Source organism: Schistocerca gregaria, chromosome 3 (genome assembly GCF_023897955.1).
Source record: "Schistocerca gregaria isolate iqSchGreg1 chromosome 3, iqSchGreg1.2, whole genome shotgun sequence".
In the NCBI taxonomy this organism is placed as follows: Eukaryota; Metazoa; Arthropoda; class Insecta; order Orthoptera; family Acrididae; genus Schistocerca; species Schistocerca gregaria.
The window spans coordinates 945,792,339-945,814,516 of NC_064922.1; the positions used below are offsets into that span (position 1 = coordinate 945,792,339).

At 44.4% G+C, this 22,178-nt stretch overlaps 1 protein-coding gene across 1 annotated transcript in view; it reads right to left on the reverse strand.

Annotated features, from left to right (window-relative positions):
• The window catches only part of LOC126355878 (low-density lipoprotein receptor-related protein 2), a 1,254,105-nt gene that overhangs the window by 194,163 nt on the left and 1,037,764 nt on the right, over window positions 1-22,178 (reverse strand). Inside the window, exon 2 of the mRNA XM_050006377.1 lies at window positions 6,866-6,988. Within this exon, the coding sequence (XP_049862334.1) occupies window positions 6,866-6,988 (123 nt within the window). The remainder of the gene's footprint in view (window positions 1-6,865; window positions 6,989-22,178) is intronic.

Genomic DNA, 22,178 nt, shown 5'->3' on the forward strand with positions numbered 1-22,178 from the left:
ACGGATTCCGCAAACAGAAATCCTGCAAAGCTCAGCTCGCTCTGTTCCTCCATGAGATCCACAAGGTAGTGGACAACGGCGCTCCGGTTGATAACGTGTACTTTGACTTCAGTAAGGCATTTGACACGGTCCCGCACTGCCGTTTAACGAAAAAAATACGAGCTTACGGAGCATCGGAGCAGACTTGCGATTGGAATCAAGACGTTCTTGCAGACAGAACTCAGCACGTCGCTCTTAAACGAACTAAATCGACAGATGTAAAGATAATATCCGGAGTACCACATTGAAGTGTGATAGGACCGTTGCTCTTTAAGGCTTTTGACAAATGATGCAGTTGTTTATACCAAAACAGCGACGCCAGAAGATATTAAAACAGTTGAAGCTTCATATTATTGAAATATTAGAATGAATTTTTCACTCTACAGCGGAGTGTGCGCTGATATGAAACTTCCTGGCAGATTAAAACTGTGTGCCGGACCGAGACTCAAGCTAGGGACCTTTCCCTTCCGCGGGCAAGCGCTCTACCAACTGAGCTACCCCAGCATGACTCACGCCCCTTCCTCACATCTATAATTCCGCCATTACCTCGTCTCCTACCTTCTAAAATTCACATAAGCTCTCCTGCGAACCTTGCAGAACTAGCACTCCTGGAAGAAAGGATATTGCGGAGACATGGCTTAGGCAGAGCCTGGGGAATGTTTCTAGAATGAGATTTTCACTCTACAGCGGAGTGTGCGCTGATAAACTTCCTAGCAGAATAAACTGTGTGCCCGACCGAGACTCGAACTCGGGACCTTTGCCTTTCGCTGTACAGTGAAAATTTCATTCTAGAAACATCCCCCAGGCTCTGCCTAAGCCATGTCTCCGCAATGTCCTTTCTTCCAGGAGTGCTGGTTCTGCAAGGTTCGCAGGAGAGCTTCTGTGAAGTTTGGAAGGTAGGAGACGAGGTACTGGCAGAAGTAAAGCTGTGAGTACCGGACGTGAGTCATGCTTGGGAAGCTCAGATGGTAGAGCACTTGCCCGCGAAAGGCAAAGGTCCCGAGTTCGAGTCTCGGTCCGGTACACAGTTTTAATCTCCCATGAAGTTTCATATTGTAATATTATGAAGGCAAAGTGGCATCGTTAAAAGATTTAAAAAATTAGCTCAGTAACGAAGAAAAAATTTAATAATACAGGGTACAGGGTGAGTCAAAAAGGACTTTACAACTTTGGAATGATGTAGACATTTACTGAGGTCGCGCCGTTTATTGCTCATCATCTTGTTTTTATAGTTCTGTCGCCTCTTTCTTATTCAATTATTTTGGCGTCACTAAGTTCCTGTCTTACCTGCCCGTGAGTGGCAGCAGCAGCGCCTATCGATAAGTGCGCTGTCGTACTATCTCTGGAGCCACCGTTAGTATTTCCGGGCCTTCGTGTGTGGGGAGTTCAATCGGGGACGGAGCACCAGTGAGGTGCGGACAGCCAGTAGTTGCCGACAGCTGGCCACACACGTGACCTGTCCGGCGGAAGGAGATTGGAGCGGGAACGGCCGCTGGGTTTTCGTTCGGTCGGTCGTCTCGCTGGGCGACGTGTATTTGGCCTTCTGACCGTTCCTGGGCCTCGTCAGTTGGTCCTCTTGCCGGACGTGGGTCGGTTCCTTCCTCGTGCAGAGATGTCGCCGCCGATGGGCAAGAGTTGCCTTGCGTGGGTGGGTCCTGAGACGTGCTTCTGTCCGTCTCGCTTAACCGCCCGCCCAAGTTACGCCTCGGCTTCCCGCCGGCGCTTTCCCGCGCGGCGGCGCCGTCTGTTGTCCTCGTCTCATGCCCCGCCCTCTAGGTCGGTGGGGTGGAGTGACTGAGCCGTGAAGCGTGCCAGTACGCCATCGACTCCGGAAGCGCTTGTCTGTCTTACTTGCGGTGGTTTGTGTGGTGTCGGCCGGCTCATCCCACCGTGAGGTTCTGCGGCATAGCGTGTCTGACTTGGAGAAGCCGTTAGCTCCGATTATGCTTGTTCTTGTCGGAAGAGAATTGAAATAAGGAGCTGTGATGTCGCTGTTCCGGAGAATAGCGGGAGTCGCCGAGGAGAGTTGCTCCGGGAATGTTTTGAGCACTGAGGGCGGCAGGCTTTCCTCCGGGACTGAAGTTGAGTGCATTTCGCTATTGCCGTTGTGTTTTTGACTTGCAATTGCCTCGTATTAGGGTGGTGTTTGCGACTTCCTTTATGTTGCTGCCGCCGATATTGTGTGTTTCCAGTCTACCGGTTTAGCTCGCCGGTTCTGAAGGTTGAATGTTAGTTCTGCACTGCGTTTGCGGAGTTTGACTTAAGAGTGTGTATGTTGTTCTTGTACTGCTGGGCTGGTTCCTCAGTTAGGCGTCGACGTGAGCGTGAATTGCTTGGTTAAAATTTGCAGCAGGCACTCCGGGCATGGTCGATGCTGTACAACGAGGATAGTGGAACATGTTGAATCAAAGGCTGTTAATGTGAACTGTTGCTCTGTCATGTCACACTAGGAGACTGTCTCATTAGGTACTTATGTATTGGTGGCTAGCTAATAATTCTTGTGACTAATTTGGTAGTCAGTTCCAAGCCTACGTCTTCTATGTATGTGAGAGAAAGGAAAGAAATTTGTGAAATACGTGGCTGTGCATACCTTAAAAGTTGTTGGTGCATGCGTTTATCTTAAAGATCGTTTTAATACCGTATGTTATCAGCCCCTTTTAGGCTGAAAATTTTACAGGATTGGTGAATTTTATTTCTATGGTTGCCTGTATCAACAGTGTCGATTGAGCTGGTGGCTTTTACGCCAGTTTGTGAAATGTGGCAGCTTTACGCTGCGGTTTAATGATTTGTAATTGAAGGGCATCATGTAATTCCTCTTCGGGGCTCACCTTGTACTGTTCTTGTTTCGTACTACCTAAAGATTGTAAATCATGATATTGGGGCACGATGACTGACTCGTAGCCTTGCAGCTGCTTGTATGTCATACTCAGCAACTTTTTTTTTTGTTTCCATTTTTAAATTTCGATTTTATGCAAGTTTACGTTTTAGAAGTAAATGCATGTATTGTTGTCTCTAGGTTTTAAGCTGGATAGTATCAATTGATTTATTTAAGGTTGCTAAATTTGAGGGAATTGCTTCGCTGTATGATAGTTCTTAATGCTTAATGTGGATTCTACTATTGATAAATCTGATTTGTCTTCTATTTTTGAGAACTTGCCTAACCTTAACCATCGGCCAGCCCTTCAGGCTGCGCTGTTTATTAAGTACCTTGATGAATTGGCCTTTCACGCTTTCTCTGCGATTTCAGCCCTTAAGGCATACGCAGTACCAGGTTGCGTGGTACAATGTTAAATTCTTCGTGAACTAGTTTCTTAAGGTTTGATTCTCCCTATATTCATTATCTTGGCGGATTGTATATTGTATTTTAGCTAGTTTTAATAAATGCATTAGAAGTAAGGTGTTGGGTTACTTGGCCCCGCTCCCTCGCCAGATCCTAGTGGCTCCTTACTTCCTTGATTGTTAGAATTTTTGTCCGTTAGCCACTAATATCGGTTTCAGGTCCGAGGCAGTGTGCCCGGGTCGCAGTGTCTGTGTTCCGAACGGACATTCAGTGTAGTCGGGTTGGAGCTGCAGTGAGCTCCGGAGAGCCAAGACTCTCACGACCGTTGCTTCTGATTTATCCTTGTTGTTCAACGGTGCTTGATTTTACGATTGTCGGAGTTCTTGGAGCAAGTCTTTATGTGGAACTGTGTGTAGCTTCTTTGATTTCCGCTGAGCAGATGAATGCTGTTTGCGTACTGGAGTAGGGAGTTGGTCGTTGGCGACGGAGCAGCGAGGAAGTCTCCGCTGCGTGAGGACAGGCCGGGAATTGATTAGCGTGTTGGTTGGTGCTTGGGTCGTGCTGCCACCCGATTATTTAGCGTTACGCTTCGCTGCCTGTCTCACCTCAACTGTTGTTGGAGTTCCTCCACCAGGCCGACCATTGGAACACTTGTGTGAGCACCACTATTCTGTTGTTGGTGATTGTGATTTTCTTTTGTCGCAAGTACTGTGCCAGGCCTTCAGCCGTGTATTAATTTTGTCTGTTCTATGTTCAGTATATGGCCTTCAGCCGAACCTTACGCGGAGTATTTTAAGATTAAGCCATCAGTCATGTTTCATTTAAAATTGTTGTTTGCTCTGTATTTAGGTCTTCGGCCGCGTTTGTTTCAAAATTTGTGGTTTTCAGCCGTAATTTGTAAATTCCTGTTGGTAAGGTTTCTCATTAATCCTAAAAACGAGCCGGCCGTTGTGGCGCTTCAGTCTGGATGCGCGACCGATACGGTCGCAGGTTCGATTCCTGCCTCGTGCATGGATGTGTGTGATGTTCTTAGGTTAGTTTGGTTTAAGGAGTTCTACGTTCTAGGGGACTGATGACCTCAGATGTTAAGTCCCATAGTGCTCAGAGCCATTTGAACCTTAAAATGGCCTTCAGCCGTACTGTGTAAATGCTTATGTTAAGGTTTGTCTTTTAATTATTTTGAATAATTGTTTGTGCCTTCAGCCTTCAAGATATTTAGTTTTCTAAAGATGTTTCCTGTTGTATTGTGCAGAAGCTTGTCTTTAAAGGTTGCGTTTTATTATGTTGAAATATTATTAGCCTTTCAGGCGAGGAATAAATTTAAATTTTCCTTAATATGGCTTTTAGCCGAAAATGGTAAATGTTTGGCTTCAATGAATGCCCTTTGCTGACCTGAAATACTGTTTGGGGTTTTAGCCGAGAAGCTATTTTAATTTTATTTAAGTAAGGCCTTCAGCTGTTTGTGTAAGTTATTGCGCCTTAAGTAAGGCCTTACGCCGCGTCTCTAAATCCGTGTGTTTTAAAAGGAATTATTTAAACCTTATTATTGGGAAGTTACTTCGGCCCTCAGCCGTGAATTGATCCTTGTTGTTTTAAAGAGAAAGCCGTGCATTGTGTTTTCGAGGAATAAAGTTCTGTGTACTTGTGTAACTAACAGTAACTGATCTTGGCTCCTTTCCACAACCTGATCCGCTCTGTCCTGCAAAACCAGATTTCAATAATGTACCGAATCAGTAGATGTGTCATTTTGTAGTAAACGACCTCAAGTTCCCCATAAGTGTCAAGCGTCATTTCGATTCGACGTCACTACCACTTGTGATGTGGCAAACATCCCACCGGTAATCTCTTTCTTCCCAACTCGTAGCAGCAGATCGGGCGTAATATGCGTAACTGCAGTGTGCACTAAATTGTTTGGTAGGTGAGGAACACACACACGAACAGCTGTTGCAGAGTTCGTTTCATGAAACCAAAACACACAGCAGCACACCCCGCACCAGCGAAAGTAGCCATTTTGACTGAGCACTACGCTGGCGCTCCCGGTGGCGGAATGGGGTACTGGCACACTAGAGATGGGCAAACTAAAACACGTAACTGTTACGAAACAAATGAAACAGTACAATGTAATGTTTCGATACGCTGTTTCGAAACAGTAGAACAGTTTGTTTTTATTGTAATCTAATAATCCTACACATTTTATCGTCTTGAATGTCTACTGTATAGGTATGTCCATATAAACACAAATGAGGTGTGAGAGCGTTAATCATGTCGCAGAAAGTATGAAACTATCACTTGGACGTCTTGGCAGTTTCGTATTTTCTGCTTTCGTGTCGTGTGACTTTCATACTTTTCAGTTGGCTGAGGACAGCCATAGCTGAAGACAGAAGAACCACCACGAACGGAACTGGAGGTGGGAGCAAACGGCAGAAACAACGGATATGCTACTGGGATTCCCACATTCCGTTAGTATGGGTAATATACCCATCCTGCTAATTTCCATGCCCACAAAGGGAATCATTGTGGATAATAGGCACACTGACTATAGACTCACAAATAACGCCAAATAATTCGAATAAATAACAAAATATAACAGTGTTTTTTGCCTTTCCAGGTGTTTCGAACCGTTACTATAAATTCACCATGCTTCCCAGCCCTTCCCGTTTACCATTACACTTTCAGTGATATGTCAGATTGCTTGCAATTATACTTACATCAAATTTATGTATATGTCTAATAACTGCCACACTACGCCTTTTTTTTATTCAAAATGTTGTAGGCTTACTTGCGATTCTTAATTATTATTGCACATGAACAGAGAAGGGTATGTTATAAAAAAGTGTAATTTAACTAAATGATTTTCACATATTATTTTGAATGTGAAGAGTATGCGTTGTTTTCTAGTTTTGGTAGTGTTTATAAAGCAGATCTTACGTCATTTCGGAATAGGACAGTCAGCTAGAAACGAAGCTTTATTTTCGGATATCTTAAGCTTCGTGCTATTTCTTGTCAAAAAGATTTCGACACTCTTGAAAGTGTTTCACGAAGTGGTATGTTGTGTTTCAGTACCTGTGCCGACACAGAGCGGAATGAAACATCCCTGTTTCGATCAAATTAGTCCGTTCCAAGCACAGGTGGACTGAAACAGCCGTATTATGAAACAACGATACAGTTTCTGTGTTTGGCTCGAGATCGAATCTGGTCCGGTTATCCGAAGCAGGGGCTGAATGAAACACCACTGTTTCGAAACAGTGAACCACAGCCGTTCCGAAACACTGGAACACTTACACGTATCGATACACTGTATCGAAACATAGAAACAGTGGCCAAGTCTATGGCGCACTGAGTGAATCAAAGCTGATGTTGTTAGCTACAAAATGACACAGCTATCGATTCTATAAAGTATATCAGTGCATTTATGTATCATTCCAAAGTTGTCAAGTCACTTTTGACGCACCCTTCACCGTGCACACCAGGCCACAGTGCCGGGAGCATCATGGGTGTGAACGGCACTCCTGTTCACACCAGTGTTTGTATTGAGGCGGGACTTACGACACGACTGGAATTCGTCGTCTCCCTTCTCGCAGTCCTTCTGGTAGTTGCAGACCCACAGCGAGGGGATGCACTTCCCTTCTGGACAGCGGAACATGCCTGGACCGCACTGCGTCGCTCCATCTGCAACACAAGACAGGACAAGGTTAACCACTGCTCCTTGACAACTGTGATACTGTCTGCGTCCTCAACAACGCCCTCAGCGATTCCCACACTGACTTCTTCAAGACAACAAAAAAGGAAACTACGAATATTGCTTCTTGTTGTTGTGGTCTTCAGTGCTGAGACTGGCTCGATGCAGCTCTCCATGCTACTCTATCCTGTGCAAGCTTCATCTCCCAGTACATACTGCAACCTACATCCTTCTGAATCTGCTTAGTGTATTCATCTCTTGGTCTCCCTCTACGATTTTTACCCTCCACGCTGTCCTCCAATACTAAACTGGTGATCTCCTGATGCCTCAGAACATGTCCTACCAACCGGTCCCTTCTTCTAGTCAAGTTGTGCCACAAACTCCTCTTCTCCCCTATTCTATCTAGTACCTCCTCATTAGTTATGTGATCTACACATCTAATCTTCAGCATTCTTCTGTACGAATATCACTTATCAATTAAATTCCAACACAAACATTTGCTTTCACCGAGATTACAAATAATACCTATTTTAACTTCTCCACCAGGACCTAGCACAGGACAGTTTTGCCGAATTCCTAGATTATCCTTTATGTCAAATACTGATATGATTTAGTTCATTCTTTCCCGTTAGAGAGAAGCTAAGGTGTCATACGACACAAGCGCTGCATTCGCCTACCCTAGAGTGGAGACTACTCAAATTATATACAGCTACAGGCATAAATTTGGAAAGAGGATTAGAGTTCATGGAGAAAATAAAAGAAAGATTGCGGTTTACCGATGGTACTGTAATTCTGTCAGCGACGGCAAAGGGCTTGTAAGAACAGGTGAGCGAAATGGATAGTGCCATGAAAAGCAGTTATAAGATCAACGTCAACAAAACTAATACATGGGTAACAAAATATACTCGAATTAAATCACACAATGCACGGAGATCTGGATTAGGGAATGAGACAGCAAAACGAGAGGATGATTTTTGCTGTTTGGGAAGCAAAATAACTGGCGATGGGCGAAGTAATGGATGATATAAAATATAGACTGACAGCCGGCCGCTGTGACCGAGCGGTTCTAGGCGCTACAGTCTGGAACCGCGTGACTTCTACGGTCGGAAGTTCGAATCCTGCCTTGGGCATGGATGTGTGTGATGTCCTTAGGTTAGTTAGGTTTAAGTAGTTCTAAGTTCTAGGGGAGTGATGACCTCAGATGTTGAGTCCCATAGTGCTCAGAGCCATTTGAACCATTTTTTAAAAATGTAAGTTGCATTAGATGTGCAGAGATGAAAAGGCTAGCACAGGGGAGACTATACTAGAAAGTTGCATCAAACCAATTTACGATTGAAGACAACAAACGACAAACAGAAGCAATATTTGAGGTGATATGGAGTCCAACGTTTATTTTTTTACTTATACATATACAAGAGCGTAAAAGCAATAATAAATACGAAAATTAATTAACTGGAGGACTAGAATAACTCGTAAATAAATTCATTGTGCTTAATGACCAAAACGAAGTTACAATGTATTCTATAAGAAAGTTTGTAGTGTTGTCGAAACGTGAGCTTGGAGAAATATCACTTATTAGACCTATTATCAGTGATCTAGGGAGCTGAGCGCTGGAGCACACAAGTCTCATAGCCACGACTGCGAAAGGCTGCGGAGGTTTGTTTGAAACACAGGAGCAGTGTCAGATCGCGGACTGTACTGAGCTTATATCCGCCCTCGTAAGTCACCGACGTCGGCTGCGGTGTGAAGCGCGTAGTCATTTCTCTTAGTATAAGAGACTCTTGCCGCCATTCACAAGCGCCTCTGTCTGTCGTGGACTATTTGATCTGCCGACTGACGAAGTAGTTTTTGAAAGAATCAGAATTTGTTGCTTTCTCGAGATCATTAGAGACAGAGTGTACTTCCTCAGTCCGGCAGAAACGGAGTTGGCTTCTTTTGATGGAACATGGGCCTTCGCGTAGAGTGATTTAAGAAACCTATAGACAATCTACGGCCGGCAGAAAATGAAATCCCAACCTTTTCTCCTTTCTCCCTTCAGCTGACACACAATGACGCTCCCACCTACGCGCTAGAAAATGCATGATGATATGCTGTTGTCATAACTTCCTATGCTGGTACGTAGTCCCTACCACATAGGATATAAGTCACATACCATCGTTCACGGTAAATGATAACAGCCAAACAGTTGCAGGATAAAAATTTATTGAAACCCTTGGCCACGGTTTCGGTACATCTAAATATACCTTCATCAGAAGCAAAAATACACCTGAACAGGAAGACACCTTCATTAACAAAAGAACTTAGAACCATAACTGAGAGAGAGAACTTTTTTCATTTTTGAATTTCGATTCCCCTCGAAGGGGGCGGGCTGGCAGCAGCTTAGTACGCTGCTCTTCAGCCTACAGAATTTTTTACTCATAAGAAGAGTAAACAATAAAAGCAGGCGATAAAACGGTGGCTTAAATTGTAAAACGGCGAAATATTGTGGAGAGTTAAAACATAAAACAAAGTCTTGGCGGTGCTAATAAAATACGCAGGAAGCAGACAGGTAAAATAATAATAATCATCATCATTTAAGACTGATTATGCCTTTCAGCGTTCAGTCTGGTGCATAGCCCCCTTATAAAATTCCTCCATGATCCCCTATTCAGTGTTAACATTGGTTCCTCTTCTGATGTTAAACGTATTGCTTCAAAATCATTCTTAACCGAACCCAGGTACCTTCTCCTTGGTCTGCCCCGACTCCTCCTACCCTCTCCTGCTGAACCCATGAGTCTCTTGGGTAACCTTGCTTCTACCATGCGTGTAACATGACCCCACCATCTAAGCCTGTTCATCCTGACTGCTACATCTATGGAGTTCATTCCCAGTTTTTCTTTGATTTCCTCATTGTGGACACCCTCCTGCCATTGTTCCCATCTAATAGTACCTGCAATCATCCTAGCTACTTTCATATCCGTAACCTCAACCTTGTTGATAAGATAACCTGAATCCACCCAGCTTTCGCTCCCATACAACAAAGTTGGTCGAAAGATCGAACGATGCACAGATAACTTAGTCTTGGTACTGACTTCCTTCCTGCAGAAGAGAGTAGATCGTAGCTGAGCGCTCACTGCATTAGCTTTGCTACACCTCGCTTCCAGTTCTTTCACGATGTTGCCATCCTGTGAGAATATGCATCCTAAGTACTTGAAACTGTCCACCTGTTCTAACTTTGTTCCTCCTATTTGGCACTCAATCCGTTTATATTTCTTTCCCACTGACATTACTTTCGTTTTGGAGTTGCTAATCTTCATACCATAGTCCTTACATTTCTGATCTAGCTCTGAAATATTACTTTGCAAACTTTCAATCGAATCTGCCATCACAACTAAGTCACCCGCATATGCAAGACTGCTTATTTTGTAAAATAGTAGACAATTAAAAAAACACGGCGACAGTCTGGTTTCTGTTCGCAAGAGATTTAAAAATCACACCCAGCGACAGCATGATTTCCGTCCGCAACTCTTCGGAAAAGACGCCCAACACTTAACTCTCACTGGAAACACTGTACTAAAAAGTCGGCACGAAGATGACACACCACAGCCAAGCGGTAGAAAAACAAGCTTATAGCTTTAAGTAACGGTAAAATTACCATAGTATTACAAGCACAAAAACTTACTAAAATCACATCCTGCAGTGGAGATACATAAAATAATCGAGCCAAAGGCGTCGTCAGTAGCTAAAATTATATATCACCTCCATTTGTACAGCATAACTATGAAAAGAAGGTCGATGTGAACACGGCATATCATCAGTACTTAGCCTGTGAACTAGCGTGAAGAGGGTGTGAAAGCACTAGGGCAGGCAGTTTCACCGAGAGACGGCACTCGTATGGCGAGACACTCGCGTACATTAAAACCCAGGGATGCATAGTGATGGGCGTCAAGATTTTAAAAGTTGTGCTAATTCAAACCATCTGTCTTAATAAATAAAACATATCAAAACCATTTAAGACACCTGCATACAATAACAAATATGAAACCAATTTGCCTGTGTCCTAGTGTCAAGCTGACGAAGCTTGCGCTAAGGAACACAACTAACGAGAGAAGGCATTGTTATGCTCGAGAATCTTGCGTAACTTAAGACTACGATACATACTAGCGAAAACGAACAAAATATTGTAGTAAATCGAAGCCATCTGTCGTCGTCAATAAAAAACATACCAGAATCATTTAAACCACACATACACATCGAAAACCGCGAACAGCAAACATCAAACATACTTAAAATCCAAACAAGACAGGAAAGGAGCATCTCACCAGCATCAACAGACAACAAAACGAACTTCTAGTCAGTCAGGCTATATTACGTTAGGGCTGTTGGCTGTTATCATTTACCGTGAAGATTTTCCTCTGTTGCTGCTTCAGCCATGTTTAAAATTTTGACATACCATTGTACTTTAATGTTTGACGGGTAGGACCACTAGAGTGTGCGTCACAGCAAATACGAAGCCATCTTTGTAATATCGTATTAGCAACGACCGCTTATTTCGACTGACATGAGCGTCGTCGTACAAATTAATAACCGAACGGAATTTAGATTGAAAATTTCTGCCTCCCTGGAAGGGGTCTCCAGCTTCTGAATAACGGCCGATGCGAACGACAAAGTTCCGCAGCTGAATTCTCTGACCTGGGGACGGGCTAATACATTAAGTGAGACTTTGAAGGCACAGCGCCAGATACGACATTTTATCGGGCGCTAGGAGGCGATCAGAGCAGTATCCAATAGTTCTCACACACTTCCAGCGCTTTTAGTTACCGCCTGAGCCTGATTAATTTCTAAGAAAAGCGAGAAAACGACAGTAAACTCTCATCGCACCGAGACTGGCGCACTTTTCTTACTGTTACAACATTTCAGCCGAAAAAGTCTCTCCTTTTACTGTTGGGTTTCGTTCGCGACGCGTCTTTCACATCGGGTGAAGGCATGTTACTGGTTGCAACGAGTCCATTATTTTCGCGTCAGCTACACTGGAAAATTGTATTTACTAACAAGTAAAAACGAAGTGGTGTGTGTGTGTGTGTGTGTGTGTGTGTGTGTGTGTGTGTGTGTGTGTGTGTGTGTGTTCAAGAGCTTATCAGTCAAGCAGAAAACATGGAAGAGGTTCAGATGAAATTTTTCAAAAACTCGAGCACAAACCACGGAAGAGGTTGAACTGAAATTTTGCAAGAACTCAAGCACAAACCACGGAAGAGGTTGAACTGAAATTTTGCAGGAACTCAAGCACAAACCACGGAAGAGGTTGAACTGAAATTTCGCAAGGAGCACAAACCATGAAGAGGTTGAGCTGAAATTTTGGAAGAACATAGGTAATAATTTTGAAGTCATAGTGGAGCGACAGCGATCTTCTTAAGCAGTATGACAAAACAGTCACTCTAGATCGCGCCTCATATTTAATTTCCCTGCTAGCCAGTTTGTCACATAGAACCATCTCCAGAACACGAACTTCATGGTGACAAGTGGAGCCAGTACAAAGAGCTGCTGGTCACACTAAAAAGTACTACTCAATATCTGTATAATTTCGAGTGGGCGTTCGCCTGGATGGTGGCGTATCTGGACACGACCATCGATCAATAGACTGTTTCAATTTTGCTACAAACATTGTGTATTGCTAAGTAACAGACAGGAGTATTGCTAAACATGTAGAATAGGAATGTTCCGAAGGTTACGTGGTTCTTTATGCATCCTCACTCAGTTTCCAGGCTCTTTGCTGCTTCCAGTTTCTAGTAAGGCACTGATCGCATACGCAAACTCAGCGTTGCAAAAGGAGGTACCGCCTGGTAGGTATGCAACACACCTAACGTACAGGTAATGTGGAAACGATGTCAACTGACCAATGCTAGTAGGAGAACTAGCATAGTTTATGTTTATTTAAGACAGTGTACGATAGCATACAGCAGTTTTATAACTCTTAGTTATGCTTCTTTGTCGCCCATTTTACATCTACATTTATACTGCGCAAGCCACCCAACGGTGTGTGGCGGAGGGCATTTTACGTGCCACTTTCATTACCTCCCTTTCCGGAAAGCCTCCGTGCGCGCTCGAATCTCTCTAATTTTACATTCGTGATCTCCTCGGGAGGTATAACTAGGGGGAAGCAATATATTCGATACCTCATCCAGAAACGCACCCTCTCGAAACGTGGACAGCAAGCTACACCGCGATGCACAGCCCCTTGAGTTTGCTAAACATCTCCGTAACGCTATCACGCTTACCAAATAACCCTGTGACGAAACGCGCAGCTCTTCTTTGGATTTTCTATGGATTTGCACTCTGCCCTCTCTCCTGTTGATGGCAGGTGGTTCTTACCCTCAAACTATTGCACTGCATCCGGTTCCAAGCGATGTCTGTATGTTATTAAGAATTTAGTTTAAAATAAATTGCAAGATTTGTATCGGACAGACAGACAAATACGAAAGCGACCTAATAAATACGCGATAAAAAAGGAAATTATGCTGTACCTTTTAGCATTGAAAGTTGTGCCTTACACAAATGTTGACCCTTAAATGTGATTTTTTTATTTCAAGCTGTAAAAACTTTCACGTTTAGTTTATAGTGCCTCCATTACGAAAATTATATTAAAAAAATTTTTTAATTAAATTAACAAAGCATTATTGTTGACAATCGCTACAAACCCAAAAACAGACCTAATTTCAAATCTATCGTCAAGACACTTCAATTAACTGTCTACACCAGGCGTTCCCGACAAAATTTTCTCGAGGATGATTGGTACCTTGTCATATCACACTATCAAAAAAGCTAAATGAAGAGTCTTGTCATACGTTTACTATTTTTGCTACTTAGAAAAAATATTGAGCTTAAAACTTTTTCAATTTGGCCATCATTGTTATTGTTAAATTTTTGATTATTGCTCAAAATCTTTGTCTTCAAATCAGGGTGTTCAGTAAAAGAAACTCCTTTAAAAAAATAAAAATTGAGTATGAACTGAAAATGACACGAAAAAATTAAAAGTGAGTGTATTGGTCTTTCAAGTGTACTACACTTCAGACTGCATTGGGTAGACATGTGTGAAAAATAAGAAAACACTAATTTCATACAAGGTATTATTTATTTGAAAAAATACAGTTACAACAGAGTACTCCATCAGTATACAGTTAGTTTTAATTTTCAGTTCTTAATGACATGAGTTCAATTTGACCTTTGAGTGCATTATTTGTTACTCTAACAGCATCTTGCGGATCTCAGGGGGTCCCCAGACCACCTGTTGGGAACAACAGGTCTACACCATATCTACTTACGTTTTCAAAATAAAAAAAGTAATTTTCAAATCCACAAGTCAGTGCACAAACACCAAAAAAACGTCTCTAGTTTCTGTCAAAACACACACGCGGCAGTACATCCCCACAGCTGATTGTCTAACTGGTTCAGTTCATCCTGCCATTTACGATCGCTATGAAGAACTAGTAGCAGCTTAGCAGCTGCAGTAGAGTGTACACACTCAACTACGTAACGAATTTGTTACAAAATGTTGCTCAGTAGCTGATCAGCTACGCTACGCTATGCATTCAGTGGGGTAGGACGTCAAACGGGCCGATTTGGAGCAGGAGAGCCATCTCATGACCTTTTAATTTCCAGTGTCTACACTTTTACAAATAAATTCATAAAACAGTGTCAGCATCACCAGGAAGGATTCAGGATTCACACTCATTGCGACCGATGACCTCGCTGTCTGGTCTCTTCCTCCAAACAACCCAACCCACACTCATTGCAGTGGAAGTTCGAAAACACAACAAAATAAATTTTTGTTACGTGCGAAATTTCATCATTTTTTCACTTACTAATGGCTGCATTTGTCGCTATAGCTACACTTTTCTTGGTAAGTTAGAGAGATTCTTCGATGAATTTTGCACAGCATACATACCATACTCACAGGTGTGTGAAACTCTAGAATTTATTTAATTTATGAAAAAACGAAAGAACTGTTATATTTTAAACTTCATGTTTAGAAAAAAACACAAATTTAATAGTTAATTATTTCAATTTTTACCATAGTTTTTAATAGATTTGGAAAATTCTAGTGTTTCATTCACCTTTATGTATGGTTTGTGTGCTGTGCAAAATTCATCGAAGAATCTCTTTTACTTATGAAGAAATGTGTACCTATAGCAACAAATGCTGTCATTAGTAAGTGAAAAAAATGATACAATTTCACACGTAAAAAAAATTACTTCGTTATGTTTTAGAACTTCCACTGCTATGAGTGTGAATTCTGAATCCTTCCTGGTCATGCTGACAAAGTTTTATGAATTTATTTGTAAAAGTATAGACACTGCAAATTAAAATGTCCTGTGGTGCCTCTCCTGTTCCAAGTCGGCCCGTTTAACTTCCTACCCCCCCCCCCCCCCCCCTTAACTACAAGGCGCATTCAAGTTCTGATGCCTCCGATTTTTTTTTCTCCGGACTGCAAAGAGACAGAAACACGCGCATTGTTTTAAAATGAGGCCGCGTTCATTGTCAATACGTCGCAGAGATGGCAGCACCGTCCGGCAGATGGAATTTTACAAAACGTTGCTCAGTATAGGATACATGGAAGAAATGGAGTCTGTAGCTGATCAGCTACACTATACATTAAAGGGTTAATGTCTCCAATCAACTGTGTCGTTACAAAGTGCACTCAGGACTGCTGGCTGTCGGTGGCGCACGGCTGAGGTGAGTACGTATGTGCGAGACGAGTGGGGGAGGGGTGGGGGTGGGGGTGGGGGGTCTGACGTAGTGGCGGCTGCAGGTAGAGTGGTTGCCGCGGGCTTCCCCAGGCGCGGCTAAGAGCAAAGAAGACGTCGCCGCGCGGTGACAAATGCGACACCCGCGCGTCCCTGTGGAGCAGAAATGCGCAGGAAGGCATTCCTGTCCCTGTCGCCCGACCGTGCGTCAGGACGGGACGTGCCGTAGCGTGCCTTATACTGTGTCGCGAGGCGCCTCTCGCGGAATTGCGGCGCCAGCCGGCAGTTAAGACACGCCCTGCGCATTCCACTCCCCAAAATACGGGAGCCAGCAGCCAGGCGTGTACTCCTGCAATTGTACTGACACTCCTAGCCTTCCGAGAGATCCCCAGGTAGCGCAGCTGCACCTACAAGAGAAACTACGAAGTCCAGACACACTACTGGCTATTAAAACCGCTACACCACGAAGATGACGTGCTACAGACGCGAAATTTAACCGACAGCAAGAAGATGCTGTGATACGCAAATGATTAGTTTTTCAGAGCATTCACATAAGGTTGGCGCCGGTGGCGACACCTACAACGTGCTGACATGACGAAAGTTACCAACCGATTTCTCATACACAAACAGCAGTTGAGCCGCGTTGCCTGGTGAAATGTTGTTGTGATGCCTCGTGTAAGGAGGAGAAATGCGTACCATCACGTATCCCACTTTGATAAAGGTCGGATTGTAGCCTATAGCGATTGCGGTTTCTCATATCGCGACATTGCTGCTCGCGTTGGTCGACATTCAATGACTGTTAGCACTATATGGAATCGGTGGGTTCAGAAGGGTAATACGGAACGCCGTGCTGGATCCCAACGGCCTCGTATCACTAGCAGTCAAGATGAGAGGCATCTTATCCGCATGGCTGTAACGGATCGTGCAGCCACGTCTCGATCCATGAGTCAACAGATGGGGACGTTTGCAAGACAACAACCATCTGCACGAACAGTTTGAGACGTTTGCAGCAGCATGGACTATCAGCTCGGAGACCATGGCTGCGGTTACCCTTGACGCTGCATCACAGACAGGAGCGCCTGCAATGGTGTCCTCAACGACGAACCTGGGAGCACGAATGGCAAACTTTTTTTTTCCCGATGACTCCAGGTTCTGTTTACAGCATCACGATGGTCGCATCTGTGTTTGGCGACATCGCAGTGAACGCACATTGGGAGCGTGTATTCGTCATCGTCATACTGGCGTATAACCCGGTGTGATGGTATGTTGTGCCATTGGTAACACGGCTGGGTCACCTCTTGTTCGCATTGACGGCATTCTGAACAGTGGACGTTACATTTCAGGTGTGTTACGACCCGTGGCTCTGCCCTTCATTCGATCCCTGCGAAACCCTACGTTTCAGCAGGATAATGCACGACCGCATGTTGCAGGTTCTGTACGGGCCTTTCTGGATACAGAAAATGCTCGACTGCTTCCCTGGCCAGCACATTCTACAGATCTCTCAAGAAACTGAAAACGTCTGGTCAATGGTGGCCGAGCAACAGGCTCGTCACAATACGCCAGTGACTACTCTTGATGAACTGCGGTATCTTGTTGAAGCTTCATGGGCAGCTGTACCTGTACACCCCATCCAGGCTCTGTTTGACTCAATGCCCAGGCGTATCAAGACCGTTATTTACGGCAAGAGGAGGTTGTTCTGGGTACTGATTTCTCAGGATCAATGCACCCAAACTGCTTGAAAATGTAATCACATGTGAGTTCTAGTATAATATATTTGTCCAATGAATATCCGTTTATCATCTGCATTTCTACTATAGCCTACATTTGCGAATAAATGCCATAAGAGGTCACTTTGACCAGCAACGTATTCACGTAATGAGAGGGAAGCAACTACAGCGAAAACTAAGGCAACAGTCGTACCAGATTTACTTTGCAGGGAAAGAACAGTGTCGCAGGAGACACGAAAGCAACTAGCGTTGAGCCACAATTGAATTAGCAGTGCCGGCGACGTAAATGTCGGACAGCGGGCTAGCTGCAGGATCCGGCGCCGTATTCCCCCCTTGCCTGTGGCCTGCCACGTAACACAGTCTTTCGTGCCCGAATTAACTATCAGCCCGTACGCGCGGGACAATTAAATGAGAGCGGGGAAGCACCGCGCTGCGGCGTCTGAGCGTCATTTGTCGCGCTGCGGCGTCTGGGGGATTCCCCGGGCCAGGCTGCGCTGCGTCGGCGAAGAGCCGTCTGCGCCCGGCCATTTGCATAGCAATCTTCGCCCCTGCCGCAGCACGGCCTTTGACGAACCGCAACTCCAATTACCGCGTGGAGGAAACGACGAGTGGAGCAAGGCGAGGACAGCACGGCGTGTACGACGGGTTTACACGTGTTGGCCACGTGAGATCAGTCTCCGCAGTCGCGTCACCACAGGCGTCGGTGTTCCACTGCCCCGTTGTTCTCGCAACAAGGACCGTAGCCAGAGGACTTCTCTGGTATGAACTGAAGCGACAGAAGTTATGGGATACGATACGCACATATACAAACGGCAGTGATGACGCGTGCACAAGGTATAAAATTGGCAGAGCTGTCATTTCTACTCCGGCGATTCAAGTGAGAAGGTACAGACTTGATTGTGGCCGCACGACGGGAATTAACACACTTCAAACGCGGGATGATAGTTGGGGATATATGCATGGGACATTCCATTTCGGAAATCGTTAGCGAATTCAATATTCCGAGATCCACAATGTCAAGATTGCGTCGAGAATAACACATTTCAGGCTTTAACTCGCACCACGGACAAATGCTACAAAAAAGTTTGCCTTCCTTTAAGTTATCTTCTGACAGGGCCAGTACTGCGTTGCGTGTTTCGAAATTTCTCCGGAAACCGAACTTTCTTTGACAAGGTCGGCCTCTACTGGCTTTTCATTCTTCTGTCTCTAACTTGTGTCAGTATTCTGTAATCGCGCTCGCCGATTTTCCAATTCGAATGGCACCCTCCATTTTACACTATGCACTCCCGAAGGTCAGCAGATCACTGCGGTATTACTGCGACGCTGCGACATTCCCAGCTGTTGTACCTATTACTATGTCTGAAGCGTTTACTCGCCGGTGTCGGGCGACTAATCGCCCAGCGAGTGGCGCCTGACGTAGCAATCCACCGCCTAACGACATTTCCGCGTCATAATTATGAGAGACATCTAGCCTGCCCTAATGGATGCGGCAGCCCGTGCACTGCGCTCAAGGACCAATAAAAGGCAAGGCCAGCCGTCCAGCCATCCACGCCGGCCATTACCGTTCTGCTGAAACAACCCCCCCCCCTCCCTCCCTTCCCCCACCACCCTCTCCTGAACGCTGCCAAGTGTTCTGCTAGCCGACGGGCGACGTAATTGCATTTCCGTCCTAAAAGCGCGCAATATGAGCGCAAATTAATACGGTGACGTTAACAGCCGCCTCCGAAACGCCCGTCCATATATCTCTTCGGTAATCTCGGGAAACCACCAAGTTTCTACTGGCGACGGAGCCTACGCGTCGAAAGGCGCCGCATTTCCTGCACATTTAATTTCAGCCACATCAATTTAAGTGCTATTAGGGAAACTTTCGACAGCTACTGGCCAGTTAGAGAACTTTACCTAGCTGTTCGAAACGGAGACAGGTCAACTGATGCTTCAGCCAACACGCTGGAGTGCTAGTCCCTAAAAAAAGAGAGAACGTGTTGAAGTTGCAGACAGGTCTGATATTTAAAAGGCGTTAGAAGCTAATGTGACAAAAGTCATGCGATACATCCTAATATCGCGTTGCTTCACTGACAACTCTACGCAAAAGCCGCTGGCTCTTGGTCGTTATTGGCCGTCCCGCACTACGTTGTCCGTGGTGAGAGGTGATGCCTGAAATTTGGTATTCTCGACACACTGGATCTCGGAATATAGAACCGCTACGGTCGCTGGTTCGAATCGTGCCTCGGGCATGTATGTGTGTAATGTCCTTAGGCTAGTTAGGTTTAAGTAGTTCTAAGTTCTAGGGGACTGATGACCTCAGCAGTTAAGTCCAATAGTGCTCAGAGCCGTTTGAACCATTTTAAGCACATTGTTGTGCACAGTTCTGGTTGGATGAAAGAAAAAGCCGAAAGGCCCAATCTTACCAAGTGGAACAAACGTATTAATAAATAAACTGAATCAGATTTGTGTGTAAGAGAGGGGACGAGAAAGTGACGAGAGTTCCTTTCCTGTGGATTCAGCGGCAGCAGTAACGGGTTGTGCTTCTGGTTGCCTATATTATACATTGTAGAAGAGTGTCTCCCAAATATACGTTTACCATTACCCCTGAGTGCAATCAGACATTCGCTAGTACTACCGCCATCCCTCCCCCCTGCCATCTATCGCCTCCTCCTCCCCCCCCCCCATCATCACTAACTTTAGAATCTAACTGTTGCCCCCTCCTCCTCCACATAATCACTAACTTTAGAACCTAACTGTACTGTAGAATGAAAGACTTTTCTTGGAACACTTTTGTTTTTAAAGTGATGAAAGATTAATGGTGTGTGTGTGTGTGTGTGTGTGTGTGTGAGAGAGAGAGAGAGAGAGAGAGAGAGAGAGAGAGAGAGAGAGAGAGACAGAGAGAGAGAGAGAGAGAGTTAGAATGAATTACGAAGGAATTCGTGGTGCCTCACAAGTGCTACCGATAAATCATTCTCAGAAAAAAAGCTAAGTATCCACAGTGAGGGCAGACACTTATTACTAAACATGCTTCCCCTGCATTACTCCTCTTCATTATGGCACTTGGTTGACACACTGCAACTCCATTTAAAATCAAACAAGTTCAGATGTTTGCACTCTACTTACTGTTCGTAAATCTCTTCATTGCTGCTCTCCTTACTTCTGATCTGGCAGAAATTGGAGGACTTCAGGCTGTTAATGCTTTGTGTCTAACCACTCTAATGATAATAGTAATAAAACTGTGTACTGCACTATAGTAGCCCTTATGCAGTTAATGCTTTTGTCGTGCTGTCAATTAATTCATTTATCTGTTTCGAACCGAGTAACGACGCAATTTCTGACTACTGCAGATACTATCTACAACTTGGAGAAGAGAGTTTCTTGAGATATTTAGCATTTGTTACATATCTATTTGTGTCGTGGGTGGGTTAAGTCAGGAACCTGTAATCTCCAGCGGATAAACGCTACTAACTGAGTAAAAGTATTTGTCGATAACTTATATAATCAGCATTCGAGTCTCACAAAATTGTAATAATGATCTTTTGAAAATAACTTAGTTTCGTGTCTGAAACTGAATCGAATCGTTTAGTTTTTACGCCTCGGAAAATTTCATTTTACCCGTCAGGGCGTAATTCGCTCCAAGTAGGGAACCATAGTAGTAGAACGTGCACTCTATATCGAAGCTATTCTTGCTGTATTACAAGCATAGACTCGATGAGTATGGGGAAGGAAGTTATAGTGAATTTGATGTTACTTTACTACTTACTATTTTTAATTAAATTTAATTATTAGAACAAACATATTTATAATTGTCGACAAGTAAATGAAGAAACGCACAGAGCTTTCCTGAAAAAGTACGTGTGTCGCGATTTTAGAAATCCCTTATACATCAATCTGGTAAGGTACGCGGAACTACTTTGCATCTGGACGCTTCGCACTGGAGACGCAGAGGAAGGCCCCATTTGGCAGTTAATCTGCATAGGTGTGAGACGCGGCTAATGTAGCAACAACGAATAGTGTAGGTACAATTTTTTCGAATGTCACATTATTTACACTTGAACTACAAAAATGAAAGTGGGAGCGAGAGTCGAGGCGTCCCCTCATACACGTTCGTCTAACGAAGCTCGAACGCCAAGGTTTGACCACCATCAACTCTAATGTTCGGCTCCTGCGCACATATACATACGTTGTATACACTGAAGCACCAAAGAAACTGGTGTAGGCATGCGTATTCAAGTAGAGAGGTATGTAAACGGGCAGAATACGGCGCTGTGGTCGGCGAAAGCTAAATAAGACAACAAGCGTCAGGTGCAGATGTTAGATGGGTTACTGCTGCTACAACGGCAGGTTATCAAGATTTCGGTGAGTCTGAACGTGGTGTTGTATTCGGCGCACGAGCGATGGGACACAGCATCCCCGACTTAGCGATGAAGTGGGGATTTTCCGGTACGACCATTTCACGAGTGTTCCGTGAATATCAGGAATCCGGTAAAACATCAGGTCTCCGACATCGCTGCGGCGGGAGAAAGATCTTGCAAGAACGGGACCAGCGATGACTGAAGTGAATCGTTCAACATCACAGAAGTGCAACCATTCCGCAAACTGCTGCAGATTTCAATGCTGGACCATCAACAAGTGTCTGCGTGCGAACCATTCATTGAAACATCATCGATATGGGCTTTGGGAGCCGAAGGCCCACTCGTGTATCCTTGACAACTGCAAGACACAAAGCTTTACGCCTCGCCTGGGTC